The sequence below is a fragment of the Ciona intestinalis genome, chromosome 1 (genome assembly GCF_000224145.3).
Source record: "Ciona intestinalis chromosome 1, KH, whole genome shotgun sequence".
NCBI classification, from domain to species: Eukaryota; Metazoa; Chordata; class Ascidiacea; order Phlebobranchia; family Cionidae; genus Ciona; species Ciona intestinalis.
Genome location: NC_020166.2, coordinates 2,808,128 through 2,825,285, shown reverse-complemented (window position 1 = coordinate 2,825,285; position 17,158 = coordinate 2,808,128). Strand labels below are relative to the sequence as shown.

The window sequence follows — 17,158 nt, the reverse complement described above, 5'->3', positions numbered from 1 at the left end:
TGTCAGCAATACATAAAAACGAACCAACAAAAATATATGGTGACTCATAAGCTGGCACAAGGTGTATAAAACAGAACATCTACCTTATAATGACTGTCATTTTCAGGTCAAACAAAGATAAAGCCAAATAAATACATTCATTTTACTTTAATAAAATTGCACCTAAAATACAACACTAACAAAATTTGTACCTGGACTTTTCGGTTGTGCTCCACCACCAATGACAGCAACAGCAGCTGGAGATGAAGTGAATATTGTGTGCAACACTTCACCCGATGTCTTATTCAACATCAATATCTGGTTGGTCATGCTTGAAGTAATATAAACCCATTCCTGTAATCAATGTACATAATAGGTAATGAGTTTTGCAAATTTAATGTAAGATATAAAATACAAGATTGTATTAATAATATCTTTAAAATAACCATATCAATGAGAGTTACTTATTTACCCTCACATAGTCGGGCAAGGATAGCCATTAAAACACTGGTGTTCTAACTCATACAGATTGTGCTTATGCGTTACCATGTATGTAACTTTATGGGTGATTATTTGGGGGAAAAATTCTTATGTGTGGTTGATATTTTGGACAAACCGCTAGTCACCACTGGGTTGGAGCAATTAAGTCTTTTGCCCAAAGTCACATATGTCTACAATAATATAGCAGCAACAAGCCTTGAACCCTAATCTCCAGGTTAGAGGTAGGCGCGCTAACTATTGTATTTTAACCATATTTTGGGACCCATTAGGCAGAATAGGACCCATGGAATATAAGTATTAATTGCCTACACAAGTATTACTTGATAAGTTTTTTTCAACTACACATTTTATTTCTTACTAATATGTCCATGTAGTGTAATAAAATATTGATTATTGAATGCATATTGTTTTCATTATTTAAATTAGGCATTGAAAGTAACCGATTTTAATCTAACATGTTCATTTTATTGATTACAAAATAACTTTAAAAAAATCACTGTTCTGCATATAGGCATCACTGCAACAGACAGTCTATTCTTAACTTATATTCACTAATTGTATTTCAGACTATTTTGTATTACCAGACTGCAAAATAAATTTTTAAAATACTGTTACAATTAATTTAAAATGAGTGTATTTTAGTTTAAAATGAATGAATGTAAGTTACTTTATTCTCGCCCACAATGCTAGCAGCGACAAAGCTTGAACCCATTACCTCTAGGTCACAGGCAGGCGCGCTAACCACTTTGCCACGGTTCCAGACAAGTTTTAATTTGTTTTAGTTACAAATACTTTAGCTCAGTTTTAAATTCCACTTACTCTAAATACATGAAGGTCTTTTAAAGATAGACTGTTGTTGTGGAATATAAGTGTAGGTCCTTCAACTTCATTGATACTGGCATACCACACTTTCATACCATCTGTGTCTATCCAGTATAACCTGAATGTAAAGTGTAATAGGTTGATATAAGATGGGAAATGTTTTTATTCTAATTTGTCTTCTTGTTGGGTAGTATAGTAGGGTGGGGATAATGGGACACCTTTTCGTTTTATTTTCTCGTCCAATTTGGTAGAACATTTAAAGCATCATAAATCCGTATCTTCCTGACTCCCATAGACCGTTGTTAACTGTTTAAAACAAGATCAGAATATTTGGATATTATGTGCTAAAGTTGTCTCGCCTTCCCCCACAGTACTATATGCTAATTTTGTAAATAAGCATGTAGCTTGCACCAGCCTTAATTTTCTTACCTATCTTCAGCATAGTCAATAGCAATTGATGTGGGTCTCCCTTGTACTGTAGCAACAACATGTTTCTTGTAGCCAGATAAAGTGGATTTCATTATCTTTGCACCTTCGTCTTTAGTTTGTTGTTGACTCCAAAATAATAAACTGATTGAATAAATGAATGTAACTTATTTTATCCTTGCGTGGTCGGAAAACGACAGTCGTTATAACACGGGTGTTCATACACCTCAGGCCAGCTTTTGAGTTACCATGTATGTTACTTTGTGGGTAATTAATAATATTTTATTTTTTTCATATATTGCTAATAATTTAGACAATTCATTAGTGACCACTGGGTTGTAGCAATTGCCGTTAAGTGTCTTGCCGAAAGACACATACGCCCCAAAGGTAGAGGCGACGAACCTTGAACCCATTACCATCGGGTTATAGGCAGGCGCGCTAACCACTTTGCCACGGCGCCGCACGCATGAATATTCTATGTTTTAGTTAACATATATTTGTCCACAGTGACCAAACGAGATTGAGCATTGTCGTTGCTTTTCGTCCCTTTGTTGTTTTGTATTAATATGTTGATCGTTGAAATTAAGGATAAATGGTTTTTTGTTACGTCATAAAAAGAAAGTTGGTCCTTGCGTCGCGTCGTCGCGTGTGTGTGCAATATCAAACGCAACACGTTCTACTGCAAACGTAGCGTTTTGCGGATATGTGTGCAGTCCGCTTTACGGGATTTGTATCAATGCTGCTCACATTACATTACTCGAGCATATATGCATGCCAAGATATGCGTTAAGACTGGTGTTGTTGTCTTACCCTTTTTGTGGATAAACTGCTATTCCACGCGGCTTTTCAATATTTCGAACCACGGGTCTTGTGTGTTTGAAATCCGGTGTTGTAGTAAAAATCCATTCGTGGTTTTGGTCTGTCCAATATATATTTCCACTGTTCCAATCAACTGCTATCGCCTTCGCTGAAATTCAAGTATTTTAACTCATTGAACGTACCATAAGAATTCATTTCCGCAAAAATCGTGACAAAAAACGTGAAAGTGGATAGAAAGGGAGAGTTAATCAAATGCATTTGCTCATTTGCCAGCGATGTACAGTAAGATAGGGGAAGATGGGACACGTTTAGCACATGATATACTGATCTTGTTTTAAACAATTAACAACGGTCTATTGGAGTTTTGAGGATACAATTTAATAATTCCTTGAATGTTCTTTGTTTACTACCAAATGAGACGAGAAAATAAATGAAAAGGTGTTCTATCTCCCCCCCACTACCCTATATATCCTATATTTTCACATCGTATTTTTAACTGTTAACAACGCTCTTTTACGTAGTAATGATGCGGTTATACAATCTTTTGTTTTTTTCTTTTTTTACTATCAACTAGAACTATAATAAAAAAAATGTCAAAACAATAGCAAATTGAATTGGTAGATTTGACACCTTTGGTTGTAATTCCTCTGTGGTTTCGTTTTATTCCTTTCGAATCCAAACCTGCGATCGCTAAATTTCCTCGGCCAACGTCCATAAGGACAATCTCATGCTTATCGTCGTTGCTGGAATTAAAGATAAGAGGTTCGCATGTGAATGTTGGAGTGGTTTGCACCTTGATAACATGAAACGCGATTACGATTATAGATAACTACATGCACTGCCAAATCGTGCTTATTTATGTAGCTGGACTGAGTGTTGACAACTTGTGTTTAATGATTTTTCTGAGTCTTATAATAAAAATTTTAAAAATATTTAATAGGACGGGTGGGAGATGGAAAGCCTTTACTTTCTGTTTTTTTCGTATACCATTTGGTAGTAAACAAAGAAAATTTAAAAAATATATGAAACCGTATCGTTACGATTTCTACACCGTTGAAAATTGTTTAAAACACGATTAGGATATTTGGATGCTATGTACTAAAGGTGTCCCATCTTTTCTAGCCCAACCATAATTACTTTTAATAGGGAGTAGAGACGCCAAAAAGGGGACCGCGATTAAAATGCCTTTGGCCTATTTGTAAATGTAAAATCATGTGTAGCATATATATATGCTTACAAAAATCAAATGTAGCATAATGAGTTTTCGGAAATAGCAGAAGTTCGCTCCATACTCATTCAAGCATAATATTTTAGTCGCCGTCAAACCGTTTAAGAAGCACTGGCTTATACGTAATATATATCACCACCTGTGTATCATTATTAAACACTTATATTAACTGAAGTGCTTAGATTTGCCGCTAGTTAAAATAACACACCTGTCGAAGGACGTAACAGAATGGGGAAGCCGAAGCGATATAATTCGTTTGCTGAGAATATAATGTCGAATAAAGGTTTGCTTTGCGGGTAACGCTGGTGCTGAGTATATCCCAGATGTACGTGTTTTGCTTTTCAATGTACTCCATACCAATAAAGGCGATTTTGCTTCTGGTGATAAATAGGATGTTGGTTTAAACCTGTACTTGCACATGAAAATTAAAACTTACAAACTTACGTATGTGGCAACTAATAAGTGCTATGTATAGGAGGTATATGAAATAAAACACTCGTATTATAACGACAGTTGTTGCCCACCATAAGCGATGATAAATAAGATATTAAGTTCACTGCGGTAAAATGGGACACCTTAGCACATAATATTGAAATATCCTGATCGTGTTTTAAACAATTACCAACGGTCTATGGGAATCGTGAGGATACGGGTTTATATTTTTTTAAATGTTCTTTATTTCCTACCAAAAGTAACGTGAAAATAGAATGCTAAGGTGTCCATCTTTCCTCACCCTACTATATTATACATTCATTTAAGGCAATACTGCAATACTAAATTATTAACATTTATCCCAGAAACTGCATTGAATTAGTAGCCACCACATGACAGTGTATATCGGATACACAAATTGTGTTTTCAAAGAAAATGGACTAACATAGACACAATTTTCATAGCAATTTAGTGAACGGTTACTTACCAGCACTCAAAACGATCAGCAAAAACCAAATGTAGAATTTAAAAAAGGTCTTTGGTTTTGTAGTCCAACTTAATGTCAACTTCTTCATTTCTGTAATCTGTTCAGTAGCATTTTATACGTTAATAATACTAATTATAATATTTTTGGGTCCGCTGTCCGTATACGCTTTTATCTTATTTTTCGTGTATGCCTCTCCTGTTTCGAACACAACGTTCTAAGACAGTTTTATAAGCTACCTAAGCTAAGATCCCATTTCTTGATGAGATTGTCTAAAATCTTCTTCTATACGATAGTGGTCTTACTACAAATGACTACAGTATATAGTATTTATGTAGTACTATAAACGCAAATAAGACTAGGCTACTACTGCATAACCTAAAGCGACATACACCACACAGCAGGCACATATGCTTATCGTCCATTGTTTTGTTAGGAATGTAGGAGGCTTACAGTTTGATAATCGCTTGAAACGGGTGGATTAAGCATTTGTGCCAATTATGCGTTCGTGCTTGACCGAACATTTCTTGTAAAAGCCAAAAGATATGCATGAAAGTTAATATTAAAACGGTAGTTTAATTTTGCTGATTGGCTAAGTGGGTTATGATGTATTGATCGGTGTTAAAATGACATTTACACGAAGCACACCAAAAATGAAAGTAAGGTCGATTACTAATGAGTCGGATTATAACTTTATGAGATGAGTATTTAAAATAGAATTTTCGTTTTATCAAATTATTTTATTACTGAATTGTCACTTTCGAACATGTTTGGAACGCCGCGGACAAATTTCTGTTACGAACACTTTCATCAAAAAGGAACGTTTTTAGCGACCCAGGACATTGTCTGTTTATCTCGTACACCTCCTATCAGTAACAGGTAAGTCACTAAAATAACTTTAATTTGTTTGTCATTTTTAACGTCACAGAAATTTTTCGACAACTTACATTTCAATAACTCAGGAATAACGCATTTGCACAACTAGAATTTGTTGCTTGCTTCGAATAGGCTGTTAGTGAAATCGGCTGAATATAGACGAAAGATACAACATAAACGTGACACGGATGTGACAGTAGAGACATAGACGTGACATGTCGCTCCAAACAAAGCATATATGTATATACTTTGCCCCAAACATGAGAAAGGCAAGGAAACGACATGTGTAACTTTCCTACTGCCATTCAAGATTTCCGTTGAAAATCGTAACCAAAAAAACTACAATCCCAACCTTTTTTCTTTTTTCTGAAATTAGAGAGAATTTTATTTGAAATATTCTCTCAGGTTTTTAAGTAGACCAGCTGCCCTTCAAACACTGTTTTGAAATATAATTGACGCATATTATTTATGATAAAATGACAACTCTTAGACGAAATATCCGAAAATGTTAAAATGGGACGGGAATATGCCCTGCTTGGGAACTATGACACCGCTTTAGTTTACTACCAAGGTGTCCTTCAGCAAATACAAAAGCATTTACAAACTCTCCGTGATGCTGAAACTAGAAGCTTATGGCAAGGCGTGCGGCAAGATTTAGCGCAAGAGTGCGAGTATGTAAAGGATATAACTGCAACCCTCGCCAGCTTTAAAGTAGATGGCAATTACATGGCCCCGTCCCAACGTGGAGGGGGAAGCGCGTTTGAAGAGCCCACACGAGATCCAGACGTTTGGCCCCCACCTACACCTGCGGAGCCCCCACAAAGAGCTCCTGTGAACAAAAGAAATCCCCCAAGAGGAATAAACGCCCGTCCAAGTCCAAACCAGGCACCAGATCGGCGTGCAGCAGCAAGAAATAATCCCAGTTCCGTAAACCAACGCCAAGCTGACCATAAACGACCTACGGATAAGGTTAAAAAGGTTGGTCGTTCAGGATCACCTAAAAGACAGCAAGGAGGGAATGATAATAAGGAAGAAAAGCGGTTTGATCCAACTGGGTATGATAAAGATTTAGTTGAAGCTTTGGAGAGAGATATTGTTCAACGGAACCCGAATGTTCATTGGAGTGACATTGCTGGTCTGACTGAGGCAAAGAAATTGCTTGAAGAAGCTGTTATTTTACCTTTACTTATGCCGGACTTTTTCCGGGGCATTCGGAGACCTTGGAAAGGTGTTCTTATGGTGGGACCGCCTGGTACTGGAAAGACTTTACTCGCCAAAGCTGTGGCTACTGAATGTAAAACCACGTTCTTTAACGTTTCCTCTTCTACTTTAAGTTCAAAATACAGAGGGGAATCTGAGAAATTGGTTCGGCTACTGTTTGAGATGGCTCGATTTTATTCTCCCAGCACAATCTTTATTGATGAAATTGACTCCATTGGCAGCAAGCGTGGATCTGGTGATGAACATGAGACAAGTAGACGTGTGAAGGCGGAACTGCTTATACAGATGGATGGGGTAGAAGGTGCTACTGGTGGGGACGATGCTGCTAAAATGGTCATGGTGTTGGCTGCTACAAATTTTCCTTGGGACATTGATGAAGCTCTAAAAAGAAGACTGGAAAAGAGGATCTACATCCCTCTTCCTGAATCCGAAGGAAGGGAGTCGCTCCTGAAGATTAATCTGAAAGAGGTGGAGCTCGCTGATGATGTGAATCTTGCTCTGATCGCAGAGAAGTTGGAAGGGTATTCAGGAGCGGATATCACCAATGTTTGCAGGGATGCTTCACTGATGGCTATGAGAAGAAGAATTGCAGGTTTGAAACCCGATGAAATTCGTAATTTATCTCAATCTGAACTGCACCTGCCGACAACTGGAGAAGATTTTTACCGAAGCAATGAGAAAAGTTTCAAAGTCGGTTTCTTCCCAAGATTTGGAGAAGTATGAGAAGTGGATGAAAGAGTTTGGAGCAGCTTAAGATTGCGCTTCACTGCTCAACCTCACATTTGCCAATGGAAACACTGGCCGAAGCCATGTTTTTCACTTAGATGTTTTACTGTGATTAAAATTCAATGATTAATCCATTTTCTGTCGTACTATTTTCAGTACTAAAAAATCTTACTTCATATATTTTCAATTCAGCTGTGTTTAATTAGAATGATTGCGTTGTAGTTGGTATTTTGCTTCAGTGCTATTAAAGTTTCTTGAATTTTGTCATTAAATTGGTAATGTCTATTTCACTATAATATAGTAGGGTTGGAAAGATGGGACACCTTTAGCTCGTAATATCCAATTATCCTGATTGTGTTTTATACAGCCACCAACGGTCTATGACAGTCGTGAGGGTATGGTTTTATAATTCTTTGAATGCGCTTTGTTTACTACCAAATTGGACGAGAAAATAGAATAAAAAGGTGTCCCGTCTTCCTCCAACCTACTATAATTGGTAGTAGAGGAAAATAATTGCGTAACTTAAATGTTTAAAATGTGATTTCATATAGTTCCATATTAGCTAGTTTACACTCAAATTTTGCTCATTATGTTTATAGGTACTAAGGACATGACTAATGTTTAGCAGTGTAAAACTGTTGACTTGTGTACCCACATACCTCAAAAGTGGCTTCTTTCGCAAACTAAGCACTTCAATGGAATTAACGGAAGTTGTAGCATGCCTGAACAAGCTAGCACCCCTACATAATGCTGGAAGCTGGGACAATGTTGGTTTATTGGTTGAACCATCACCCCCACATACAGTAAGCAGAATAATGCTAACTAATGACCTTACTGAGACTGTGCTACAAGAAGGTATCAGCGCGAATGTGAACATGATTGTATCTTACCATCCGCCTATATTTAGGCCTCTAAAGAGACTAACAATGTCAACATGGAAAGAGAGAATTGTTGTGAAATCATTAGAAAACAGGATCGCAATTTATTCCCCGCACACAGCATGTGATGCTGTTCAAGGTGGAGTAAATGACTGGCTAGCTTCTGGACTGGGAGAGATGAAATCAATTAAACCAATCATAAGATCAAATATAAAGGCAGATAATTATTCTGTTTCTATCGCAATTCAATCAAGTAATGACAAAGACTTACTGGATTCATTTGAACAAAATCTTAGCCAAATTGTTAAATTTGTCAGGCGTACTAATGTTGATGCAATAGAGTATGAATGCCAATGTGCCAAATCTAAAATGAAAGATATTGTAGATATGAGTCACACTTATAACCTGGATGCTAAGTTCAACGTAATAGAGCTTGCTGAACTGCCTGCATCAGATACTGGAATGGGACGACTGTGTGTACTTAATACACCATGTACAGTTGCAGAACTAATTACCAGAATTAAAAAACTGATGTCTATTCCTTACGTACGACTTTCTCTGGGAAGTGATAAAACTGTAACATCAATGGTGAACACTGTGGCTCTGTGTGCTGGTTCTGGTTCTAGTGTTTTAAGTGGAGTTAAAGCTGATGTTTACCTATCTGGTGAGATGTCACACCATGAAGTATTAGATGCTGCATCCAATGGTGTAACCACTGTACTCTGTGAGCATAGTAACACTGAAAGAGGGCATCTAAAAAGCATGAAGAAATCCCTTGAGGATATGCTGGGAAGTTCTTTAGTTAAAATCATAGTGTCACTCGTAGACGAAGACCCTTTGCATATTTGTTAACTTAAACCCAGAGAGGGTTAATGGTGATTTTGATTCATTTAATAAATTATAGCAAAGTTTTTGCTAATTCAAACACAGAGTGGGTTAATGGTGATTTTGATACAGTAATAAATCATAACAATGTTTTTATCTAAAAAGGGTCAATAAAACCCAAAAACTATTCTTTATATAATTTAATTATTACTGCACGTGAAAACATCTGTTGCATCTGTACTATGTTTGTGTTGAGGATAAATACATTTTTATATTTTGTCTTTTATTCTGGAAAATCTATGAAACCTCCTTAAAAAAGCTGTTCATGAAAAAAGTCAATCGTAAAATATAAACAAAATAATACAGTTAACACAGAGTTAAACTTCTTTTAGTCCACTTTATGTTGTATAGTTACAGTAATAAATTACAGTAATAAATTGGCAAATTGGCAGTTGCAGCTTGTTTTTGACCTACAATAAAATATCTGGTCATGTATGCTTAGGGAACATTCAAAAAGCTACAGTAAAATGCGTGGCGTAGACTTTAGTACGGACAGAATTCATTAAATAAACATCTGAAATTAGCATAGCTGAGTAATAAATTGTGAATGCAAAAGTTACAGTAAACACAACAATAGAACAAAACACACTTAAGTTAGGACTGTATTTCATAGTTTAAAATTCTGCCATTTAAACTCAATGTAAAAGTTTGATATATACGCTACATGCATAATAATGCAATGATGGAAGGGGCAGCAAAACTTTACAGTTTACTTGTATTTATTTTAGGATGGGTAACAGTGTATTGGACAATTGATTCAGATTTGATATGAGAGTTGCCAAAACTTTTTATAGGCGTGTCAGAGTCAGGTAAGATGGGCAATTTAGATTCAATTGAATAAATGTTTAAAGACATTTTCTCCAACACAAGTGACAAAGGACTAGAAGTTTTATCGTGAACATATTTGCATCTTTCTGGTGAAAAAGGTAAATTTTCCGAACTGAAGTGTGGGAAGTATTGATAAGCAATCTGCATTTTAAATTCCTCATGTAGTTGGTTCGTCAGAGAGCATGGGAGAGAATTTGGTGCAACCAGATAAGTCCGTAATACACGAGTGTTGATTGAACGCAGATAAGTTTTTAAAAGCTGTGGCGAACTCCCTGCCAAGTCCAGAATGTTTAAAACAATTTCTGGGTTTCCTTTGGGAAACATTTCATAGTTAAATGAATGGGAAGGCCAAGCTGTTAGGTGGTATGGCGGCATGTATGTTTTATAAAACACAAACTGAACACCATTGTTTCCAGTTGTTTCTTGATGAGCTTTGGCAACAGAATGAATATATTCTACAGCTGGTAGCACACCACCTTGATGGATCACTCCAAAGAATGCAAAACCAGCCATGTTAAAAAGAAGCCAAAGAGAAACCAAAGCTTTTCTCTCTTTCAATGGGTGAAAGTAGGGTGCACACAAAATAACGATAGGTACTGTAACTGACAAGATAAATCTTGGCTCTTGGTGAGGAATTAAGGACAAAATGAACACCGTGCTAAACAAAGTCCCAATTAACAAGTACAACAACTTTTTGTTGCCATGAGCACCAGTTATAGTACTATAGATTGATTTCAGCATCAAAACAGTTAATGGACCAAATAGTAACTGCATGTTGACAAGACTATGAGTGTAAAGTGGATGAACCCCATGTTGTTCCAGCATTGAGCTGTTTAAGTTGTACTTCAGGTTGTTAAGAGATGTACTTGGAAGAGATTTGAACCAAATAATGAGGTTTTCGATGTTTAAATTGTCCCATGGAAATCGCATGACTGCATTTTGGTCAAAATACAATCCATCACAAACTGCGAAAGTTACACTACAAACTAATGCAGCTGGATACAGAGAAAATACCCTCAGGAATGTGTCAATTATTGATTTAAATACAGCCTTATTATTGCTCAGTGAGACATTTTGAAAAACCCACATAATAACAGGAAATGCAGCAAAAGACATTGAGGAAGGCCTTATGTGAAAGCTAGTAAAAATTATTGTCGCGATAAAATACCCCTTAATGTTTATGTCCAGTAAGTTTTTCACATTATGTTCTTTCCCAATAGGTTCAGCTACCAGGTTTAAAAGGATTGCGAGAAAAATGAGATCCACTGAATTCGAAAAAGTTCTTGTGCAGTACGCAAAACACACGTATGACGTGGCAAATAAATTAACTGCTACATTAGCATTTACTGCATTACCGTTATAGCACTTTACAGCAAGTCTGTATATTAATGCATCTACTATGAAACTTAACGTTGTCATCCATAATCTTGGAGCTAGCAGCATTGTGTATGGAGTTATAACGTTTTGATGGCCAAATATTCCAGCCAAGTATTTTAGCACCAAGTACGGTATACCAGAAGATATAAGCGGAAAAATAATGGTTCGCGCTGGTTGGCTATCATTCCACTCCCAAGTCTTAAACGATGCAATGTCCAAAATATCTCCTTAAAAATAAAGGAATCAGGTTTTAAATTTTTGCTCAAATTCGACATGAATTATATAATTAACTGATTCGTTATTAGCAAATTAACAACAAAAGAGTGCTAAACTTTAACAATGATCGAAAAAAATGGTATAAACAGAAAAAATACCAATATACAATATGTTTAGAAATTTACTTTGAAAATTGTAGACTGAAATGACAGCCAAAAAGTTGGAAATACAGGCATAAAAATCAAAATATTACTTAAAAAAAAGAATTTCTGACTTCTCAATCCAATTTAAAGCTATGATACAACGGAATCGAATTTTAGACACACACGTGTTTCCTAATCTGCACTGCGTTCCAGAAATAACCGTTTATAATACGTTAAACCTAGTACAAAAGCCCTACAAAGTTTTAGACCTAAGTTACGCGCGACACTTACCAGCCATGATTTCTGGGGATTGGAAAAATTCATCCGGAAAAATATATCCAGTTTGTGGTAAAATGCAAAGCATGTAACGCAATGCGGCACAGTGCATCCATATCATTTTTAGCCAGAGATTTTCCATTGCTAAATTTACCAAAGCACCAACTTATTAAAATTGCACAGTAATCTAATCTGAAAACAGAATCCGCATAGGTTTTATTTACAATTTACACACAATCGTAATTGTTTGTACATAACCTCCACAGTTCACTACGCCTCAAACCGTTGACTGAACTGAAAGTTCGCGTAAAATCTCAAAACTTTAAACTTTTTCTTGCCTTCTCACTTTGCCTTCTTCATCATTCTGTTTTCTCTCGCAAGTAAATACAACAGTTTTCATATGATAGAAAATACGTTAAACTGCTGTCCTAAAAGGTATTAGTGCTTCTTTTTATAAATATACACACATTAAATTGCACGGTGTTGAAAATTATTTATTTCATTTTTATTTCTCAAAAAAAAAACGTTAGAAATTACAAATCACATGTTTAAGATTAATTAACATCTTATATATAGTAGGATGGGGAAAGATGGGATACCTTTTTATTCTATTTTCTCGTCCAATTTGGTAGTAAACAAAGAACTTTCAAAGAATTATAAAACCGCAATCTCACGACTACCACAGACTGTTGTTAATTGTTTAAAAACGGTCAGAATATTTGGATACTATATGTGCTAAAGGTGTCTCCGGTCTTACCCCACAGTGCTATGCATTGCAACGCTGTCGATTTATTTACCAGTAAGATGCATTAATGAAAGGTATAAGTAATATTGAAACCACGATGGCTGTTAATACCTTTATAGGTCGAAAAATGAAATAACAAGTTGGAATGTTCGTTTCCTACATAAGTATAATAACCTGGGTCATACACGCCGGAGAAATCAGTAATATATCCAGATGAAGTAGAGTAAACCCACAGCACGTCGTCGTTTTCCTCCGTGTCAAAATCATTAAAGTCTAGATGAGCGTGATCGTAAAGTATAGCGCTTGTAAAAAGCCAACACTGGTCGATACTGGCTGGGTATTGGTTGGGATATTGCGGTGATATAAGATTTCCATGTTGTGCAGTCACAGTGGTAACTGTGTCGCAGTATTGAATCGGGACCAATGCATATTCCTGCAAAGGTAAACAAAGAAAACGAACTTTCGGTTGCAATTCAGATGCTAATAGCCTCTGTAATTATCCAACACGAACTAAGCAATAAAAATATAGCGCAAATTGATACAGCAATTTAATTGTTTAATAAATAAATATAGTAGGGTGGGGGGAGATGGAACTTTTTATGCTATTATATATCGTCTTATTTAGTAGTAAACAAAAAATCCCTCAAAGAACTATATAAAACTGTACCCTCACGACTCCCATACCCTATTATTAAACACGGTCAGGATATTTAGGTGTTAGGTGCTAAAGGTGTTCCGTCTTTTCCACCCTACTATATAAATAAAAAAGTCACAATACACAATCTATATGCGAAAAGCGTTTTACTTACAGCATTGTGGTTTCTAGCATTTTGCTTAGTACAACACGAACACCCAGAAAGAAACAGAAATAGTGGCATGTGATAAATAGGCCTACCCATACTGCTAACAGAGAGATTTAGATATAGACACACAAATGTGACAACAAGAATTGACAAATATTATTATACTTGGCGATATATTTGTTTAGTTGTTCGTGGGAAAACGAACAGTTGTTATGTTTTTGTATTGTCACATATATATATAATATAAGTTTTTAGGTGGCATCTCTGGTACACGTTGCGTCTTCCCCCACTTTGTAGTTGTGTAGGTTTTTTTTATCGCCAAACTTCAAAAGGTTTGTGTAAATGCACATTGTTCAACACTGCGACAATGCGTGTTTTAAACTTACTCTATAGTAAACACTGTTGTAGCGCAGTAGCGCTCGTTAACTCGCGAGTGGCCTCTCTGATCTGTGGCAGTAGTGCCTTTTGAACCATACATATCACGAGACCCGAGCACAACGTAGGTGTTTACGCATCTTCTTAATCAATCAGTTTGTAATACAATATGCACATTCGTTGTAGCTCGACCCTCTTAGTTTGTTTTACTACTCAGCTTCTGCACCTAAATTTGTTCCTGCTCTGAGCACAACCCACGAAACCAGCATAATATTCGCGTCTAGATGTGGCATTCGGAGATATTTTACATTTTTCTTATAGTTCCCAAACTATTATTTACCAGATGCACCTAGTCCTATACCAAAATAGAATATGCATAAACATAGAAAGCAACCGATTTTACAACTTTCAGTAGAGAAACCTAATAAAGATGTGATTCATTTAAGCGTAACTAGTTAGCTCCCCTAGTATTATCTCAGACACCGATATCTATGCGAACGGCAAGTAGATTGCGTAATTTCAAGCGTCCACGTTCTTTTCGATCAAAAGTTGACGAAGTGAACAGCAAGAATGACTGCTGTAAGTATTTAACAACTTTTACCCATATTTTTGTACAAAAATACAAAATAAATGACTAGAACTTAGGATTTTACCAGTTTTCATGTAGTAATATTGTTTATAATACGTATAATTACTTCATTCATTTTTTTCGATGCCAATATGGTGCTCATTTTTTCTTGAAATAAGTTGTTTTCGCTTTATAGGCCGTAAAGAAAGCACCCGTAGTAAAAGGCAAAGGCAAGAAAAAGAAGGCACCTGCCAAGAAGTTCACTTTAGACTGCACCCACCCTGTCGAAGATGGAATTATGGATGCTGCCAACTTCGTAAGTAATCTAAATTTAAAAAAATGTAACAACTTTCACTATAAACGACTCATACATGTTTTCAATAGCCTTAATACACCTAAAATAAACAACTTTTATTTTTGTGCATCAGATTTGCACTCTACTTTGACATCAAATAGCAAATTTCTGTAGAACACCAGTTTTAATTACCTCCGCAAATCTAAATGCTTATATAGTGTTTGCATTTAAAAACTGCATAAAAAAGTGTAAAACAGTTTGAATTTGCATAAGATTTGCAACTTATCAGTTCGGGCTAGGGTTCTCTTCCCTAGTACCCTCGCAACGGCAAACGTTGTGCTTGTTTTTCATGTTTGGAACAATAGGAGCAATTCCTCAAGGACAGAGTCAAGGTTAATGGCAAAACCAACAATCTTGGACAGCAAGTCGTCATCGAAACTCTTAAAAACAAAGTGGTGATCACTTGTGAGATTCCATTCTCCAAGAGGTATAAAAACTTTAAAGAAAATTAGCTGTAATTAAAATAAAAATAGAAAGTTAAAGTCCTAAACTGGTTTTGTAATTCGTCTTGCATCCTTCATAAAAGTTAAATAAAAAACAAAATTAGCTATGTTTGAAAAATCTTATACTTCTAAGTTCTAAATTGGTGTGATAAAAAGTTAACTAAAAAACACAATTGGCCAAGATTAAAAACCTGCTAAACTATTAAATATTTAATAACAACAGCAAAAATTAAAAGGTATTTAAAGATAGTAACTGCCATTTCAAACTAGATTGTAACTGTTTTAGGTACCTGAAGTATTTGACCAAGAAGTACTTGAAAAAGAACAACCTGAGAGATTGGCTTCGAGTTGTTGCTTCAAGCAAGGAGAATTACGAGCTCCGTTACTTCCAGATCAACAATGATGAAGACGAGGAGGAAGAAGAAGATTAAAATGGAGAAAAATACAAAAATTAAAATGCTATCCAGTGCACAGACGTTTATTTTTGTTTCGACTGCATGATAGTATTTTTAACTAACAGTTTTGGTGAATAGGCAGTGATCTGGGAACTTAAGATTTAGTGAAAAAGTAGATAACCTAATTTTAGGAGTCTGAAACACCTGTATAATAATGTCACATGGATGCAAGTGGGGGTTTATTTTAAATAAAAATAGACCACCAGTTTGAGCGGTTTTAATTTGAAACAAAAGTAGAATTTTTTACTTGGATGCAGTTAGTAGTCTTTATTGGAACTACGGTAGGGGGAGTTTTTAAATTGATTAAAACTAGACAACCAGTTGAGCTTTTGGGTTTGAAACAAAAGTAGATTTCCCATGAATAGGAAAGTGATATTGGAACTAAAATATGATTGNTGGAGATTAGGTATTTTAAAATAAGAGGACACAGTTGTTGTACAGCTGAAACACAAATGAAGCAGAGACTTTTTAATGTTTAAAACAAGATTTGGCTTCGAACTAAAGACAAAATAGAAGAACCTGTGAACCAGGGCACAAAATAGTAAATGCAATAATGTTGAACATAATTTGGCCTTGAGAGACGTTCATATAAAAATGGTGAAAGCTGTTTTCAGAAGCTTGTAGTTTTGAAATGGTCGTCATCAATCGTTGAGTAAATATGGCCTTCATTGCACAGGAAATCCACAGCTTTTCTGAGGTAGGTAAGAGAAACATAAAAGTATAAAATGGTTGGCTCCTGCCTCTAACCTAGAGGTTACAGGTTCAAAGCTGGTTGCTGTTACCATTGTGTTCTAATTGTCAGGTATATATACATAAAAATTTCCCTTAAAACAATCACCCACAAAGTTACATATGTGGTAACTTGTAAGCGGGAATGAGGAGTATGAAACATAACAACAACGTTATAGCGACTGCCGTTGCCCCTCCCCATGCAAAGTGTAAATAAGTTACATTCGTTCATTTTTTTAGTTTAATACCATTAATAATTTTAATAATACAACTTTTGACTTTTGCCAAACATATGTTATCTCTTCCTGTAAATTGCAATTAAAAAACTGTCAAACAGAAACATCAACATAACAAAATTTAGTGTTAAATACTTTAAATCTAACCCTTATTCAAGGTCAAGGTATAACGAATAATAAAAATACTAACTTGATTTGGTTGATATTTAAACCTTTCAAACTAGACCGAATATTAGTGATACTTATGCCATCGTCATCTGTAGCTGATTGAATAAGCTTCCAAACCTAAACAACAGAATGTATGGCCAAGTTATAGAAACAGAAGTTATACA

The 17,158-nt window shown here is 35.7% G+C and overlaps 7 protein-coding genes across 9 annotated transcripts in view; 3 read left to right on the top strand and 4 right to left on the bottom strand.

Annotated features, from left to right (window-relative positions):
- The window catches only part of LOC100177832 (low-density lipoprotein receptor-related protein 6-like), a 9,520-nt gene extending 8,754 nt beyond the window's left edge, over window positions 1-766 (bottom strand). Inside the window, exon 1 of the mRNA XM_009863989.3 lies at window positions 762-766. Coding sequence (XP_009862291.2) covers window positions 762-765 — 4 coding nt within the window. The 5' untranslated portion in view covers window position 766. The remainder of the gene's footprint in view (window positions 1-761) is intronic.
- Window positions 767-5,942: 5,176 nt separating this feature from the next.
- Window positions 5,943-7,782, top strand: LOC100178737 (katanin p60 ATPase-containing subunit A1-like). The gene is given in 2 exon segments (XM_009863895.3): window positions 5,943-7,448; window positions 7,450-7,782. Coding segments are annotated over 2 exon segments (1,461 nt in total). The 5' UTR covers window positions 5,943-6,080; the 3' UTR covers window positions 7,543-7,782.
- Window positions 7,783-7,928: 146 nt separating this feature from the next.
- Window positions 7,929-9,496, top strand: LOC100186638 (NIF3-like protein 1). The gene has a single exon (XM_004225463.4). The coding sequence runs from the start codon at window positions 8,132-8,134 to the stop codon at window positions 9,242-9,244; it is 1,113 nt and encodes a 370-aa protein (XP_004225511.1). The 5' UTR covers window positions 7,929-8,131; the 3' UTR covers window positions 9,245-9,496.
- A 107-nt stretch (window positions 9,497-9,603) lies between these two features.
- LOC100176426 (GPI mannosyltransferase 4-like) overlaps window positions 9,604-17,158 on the bottom strand; it is a 7,916-nt gene continuing 361 nt past the window's right edge. Inside the window, exons 1-2 of one of the 2 annotated variants that reach the window (XM_002125863.5) lie at window positions 12,133-12,323; window positions 9,604-11,709 (exon numbers count right to left, since the gene is read on the bottom strand). In XM_002125863.5, the coding sequence (XP_002125899.1) occupies window positions 9,980-11,709; window positions 12,133-12,259 (1,857 nt within the window). In that variant the 5' untranslated portion in view covers window positions 12,260-12,323 and the 3' untranslated portion in view covers window positions 9,604-9,979. Of the gene's footprint in view, window positions 11,710-12,132; window positions 12,324-17,158 lie in introns of those variants that run through there. The other variant, XM_009863896.3, reaches the window with a different exon arrangement.
- On the bottom strand, window positions 12,564-13,788 carry LOC108949558 (CUB and sushi domain-containing protein 1-like). Its single transcript, XM_018812278.2, has 2 exons — window positions 13,672-13,788; window positions 12,564-13,295 (listed from the first exon to the last, which is right to left on the bottom strand). The coding sequence occupies exons 1-2, from the start codon at window positions 13,759-13,761 to the stop codon at window positions 12,927-12,929; spliced, it is 459 nt and encodes a 152-aa protein (XP_018667823.2). The 5' UTR covers window positions 13,762-13,788; the 3' UTR covers window positions 12,564-12,926.
- LOC108949278 (60S ribosomal protein L22-like) overlaps window positions 14,485-17,158 on the top strand; it is a 5,855-nt gene continuing 3,181 nt past the window's right edge. The window contains exons 1-4 of one of the 2 annotated variants that reach the window (XM_002125674.5): window positions 14,485-14,619; window positions 14,805-14,924; window positions 15,269-15,390; window positions 15,693-15,877. In XM_002125674.5, the coding sequence (XP_002125710.1) occupies window positions 14,611-14,619; window positions 14,805-14,924; window positions 15,269-15,390; window positions 15,693-15,837 (396 nt within the window). In that variant the 5' untranslated portion in view covers window positions 14,485-14,610 and the 3' untranslated portion in view covers window positions 15,838-15,877. Of the gene's footprint in view, window positions 14,620-14,804; window positions 14,925-15,268; window positions 15,391-15,692; window positions 15,878-17,158 lie in introns of those variants that run through there. The other variant, XM_026839118.1, reaches the window with a different exon arrangement.
- LOC100184994 (replication protein A 32 kDa subunit-A-like) overlaps window positions 15,871-17,158 on the bottom strand; it is a 9,137-nt gene continuing 7,849 nt past the window's right edge. Inside the window, exons 7-8 of the mRNA XM_002126438.5 lie at window positions 17,017-17,111; window positions 15,871-16,553 (exon numbers count right to left, since the gene is read on the bottom strand). Coding sequence (XP_002126474.1) covers window positions 16,472-16,553; window positions 17,017-17,111 — 177 coding nt within the window. The 3' untranslated portion in view covers window positions 15,871-16,471. The remainder of the gene's footprint in view (window positions 16,554-17,016; window positions 17,112-17,158) is intronic.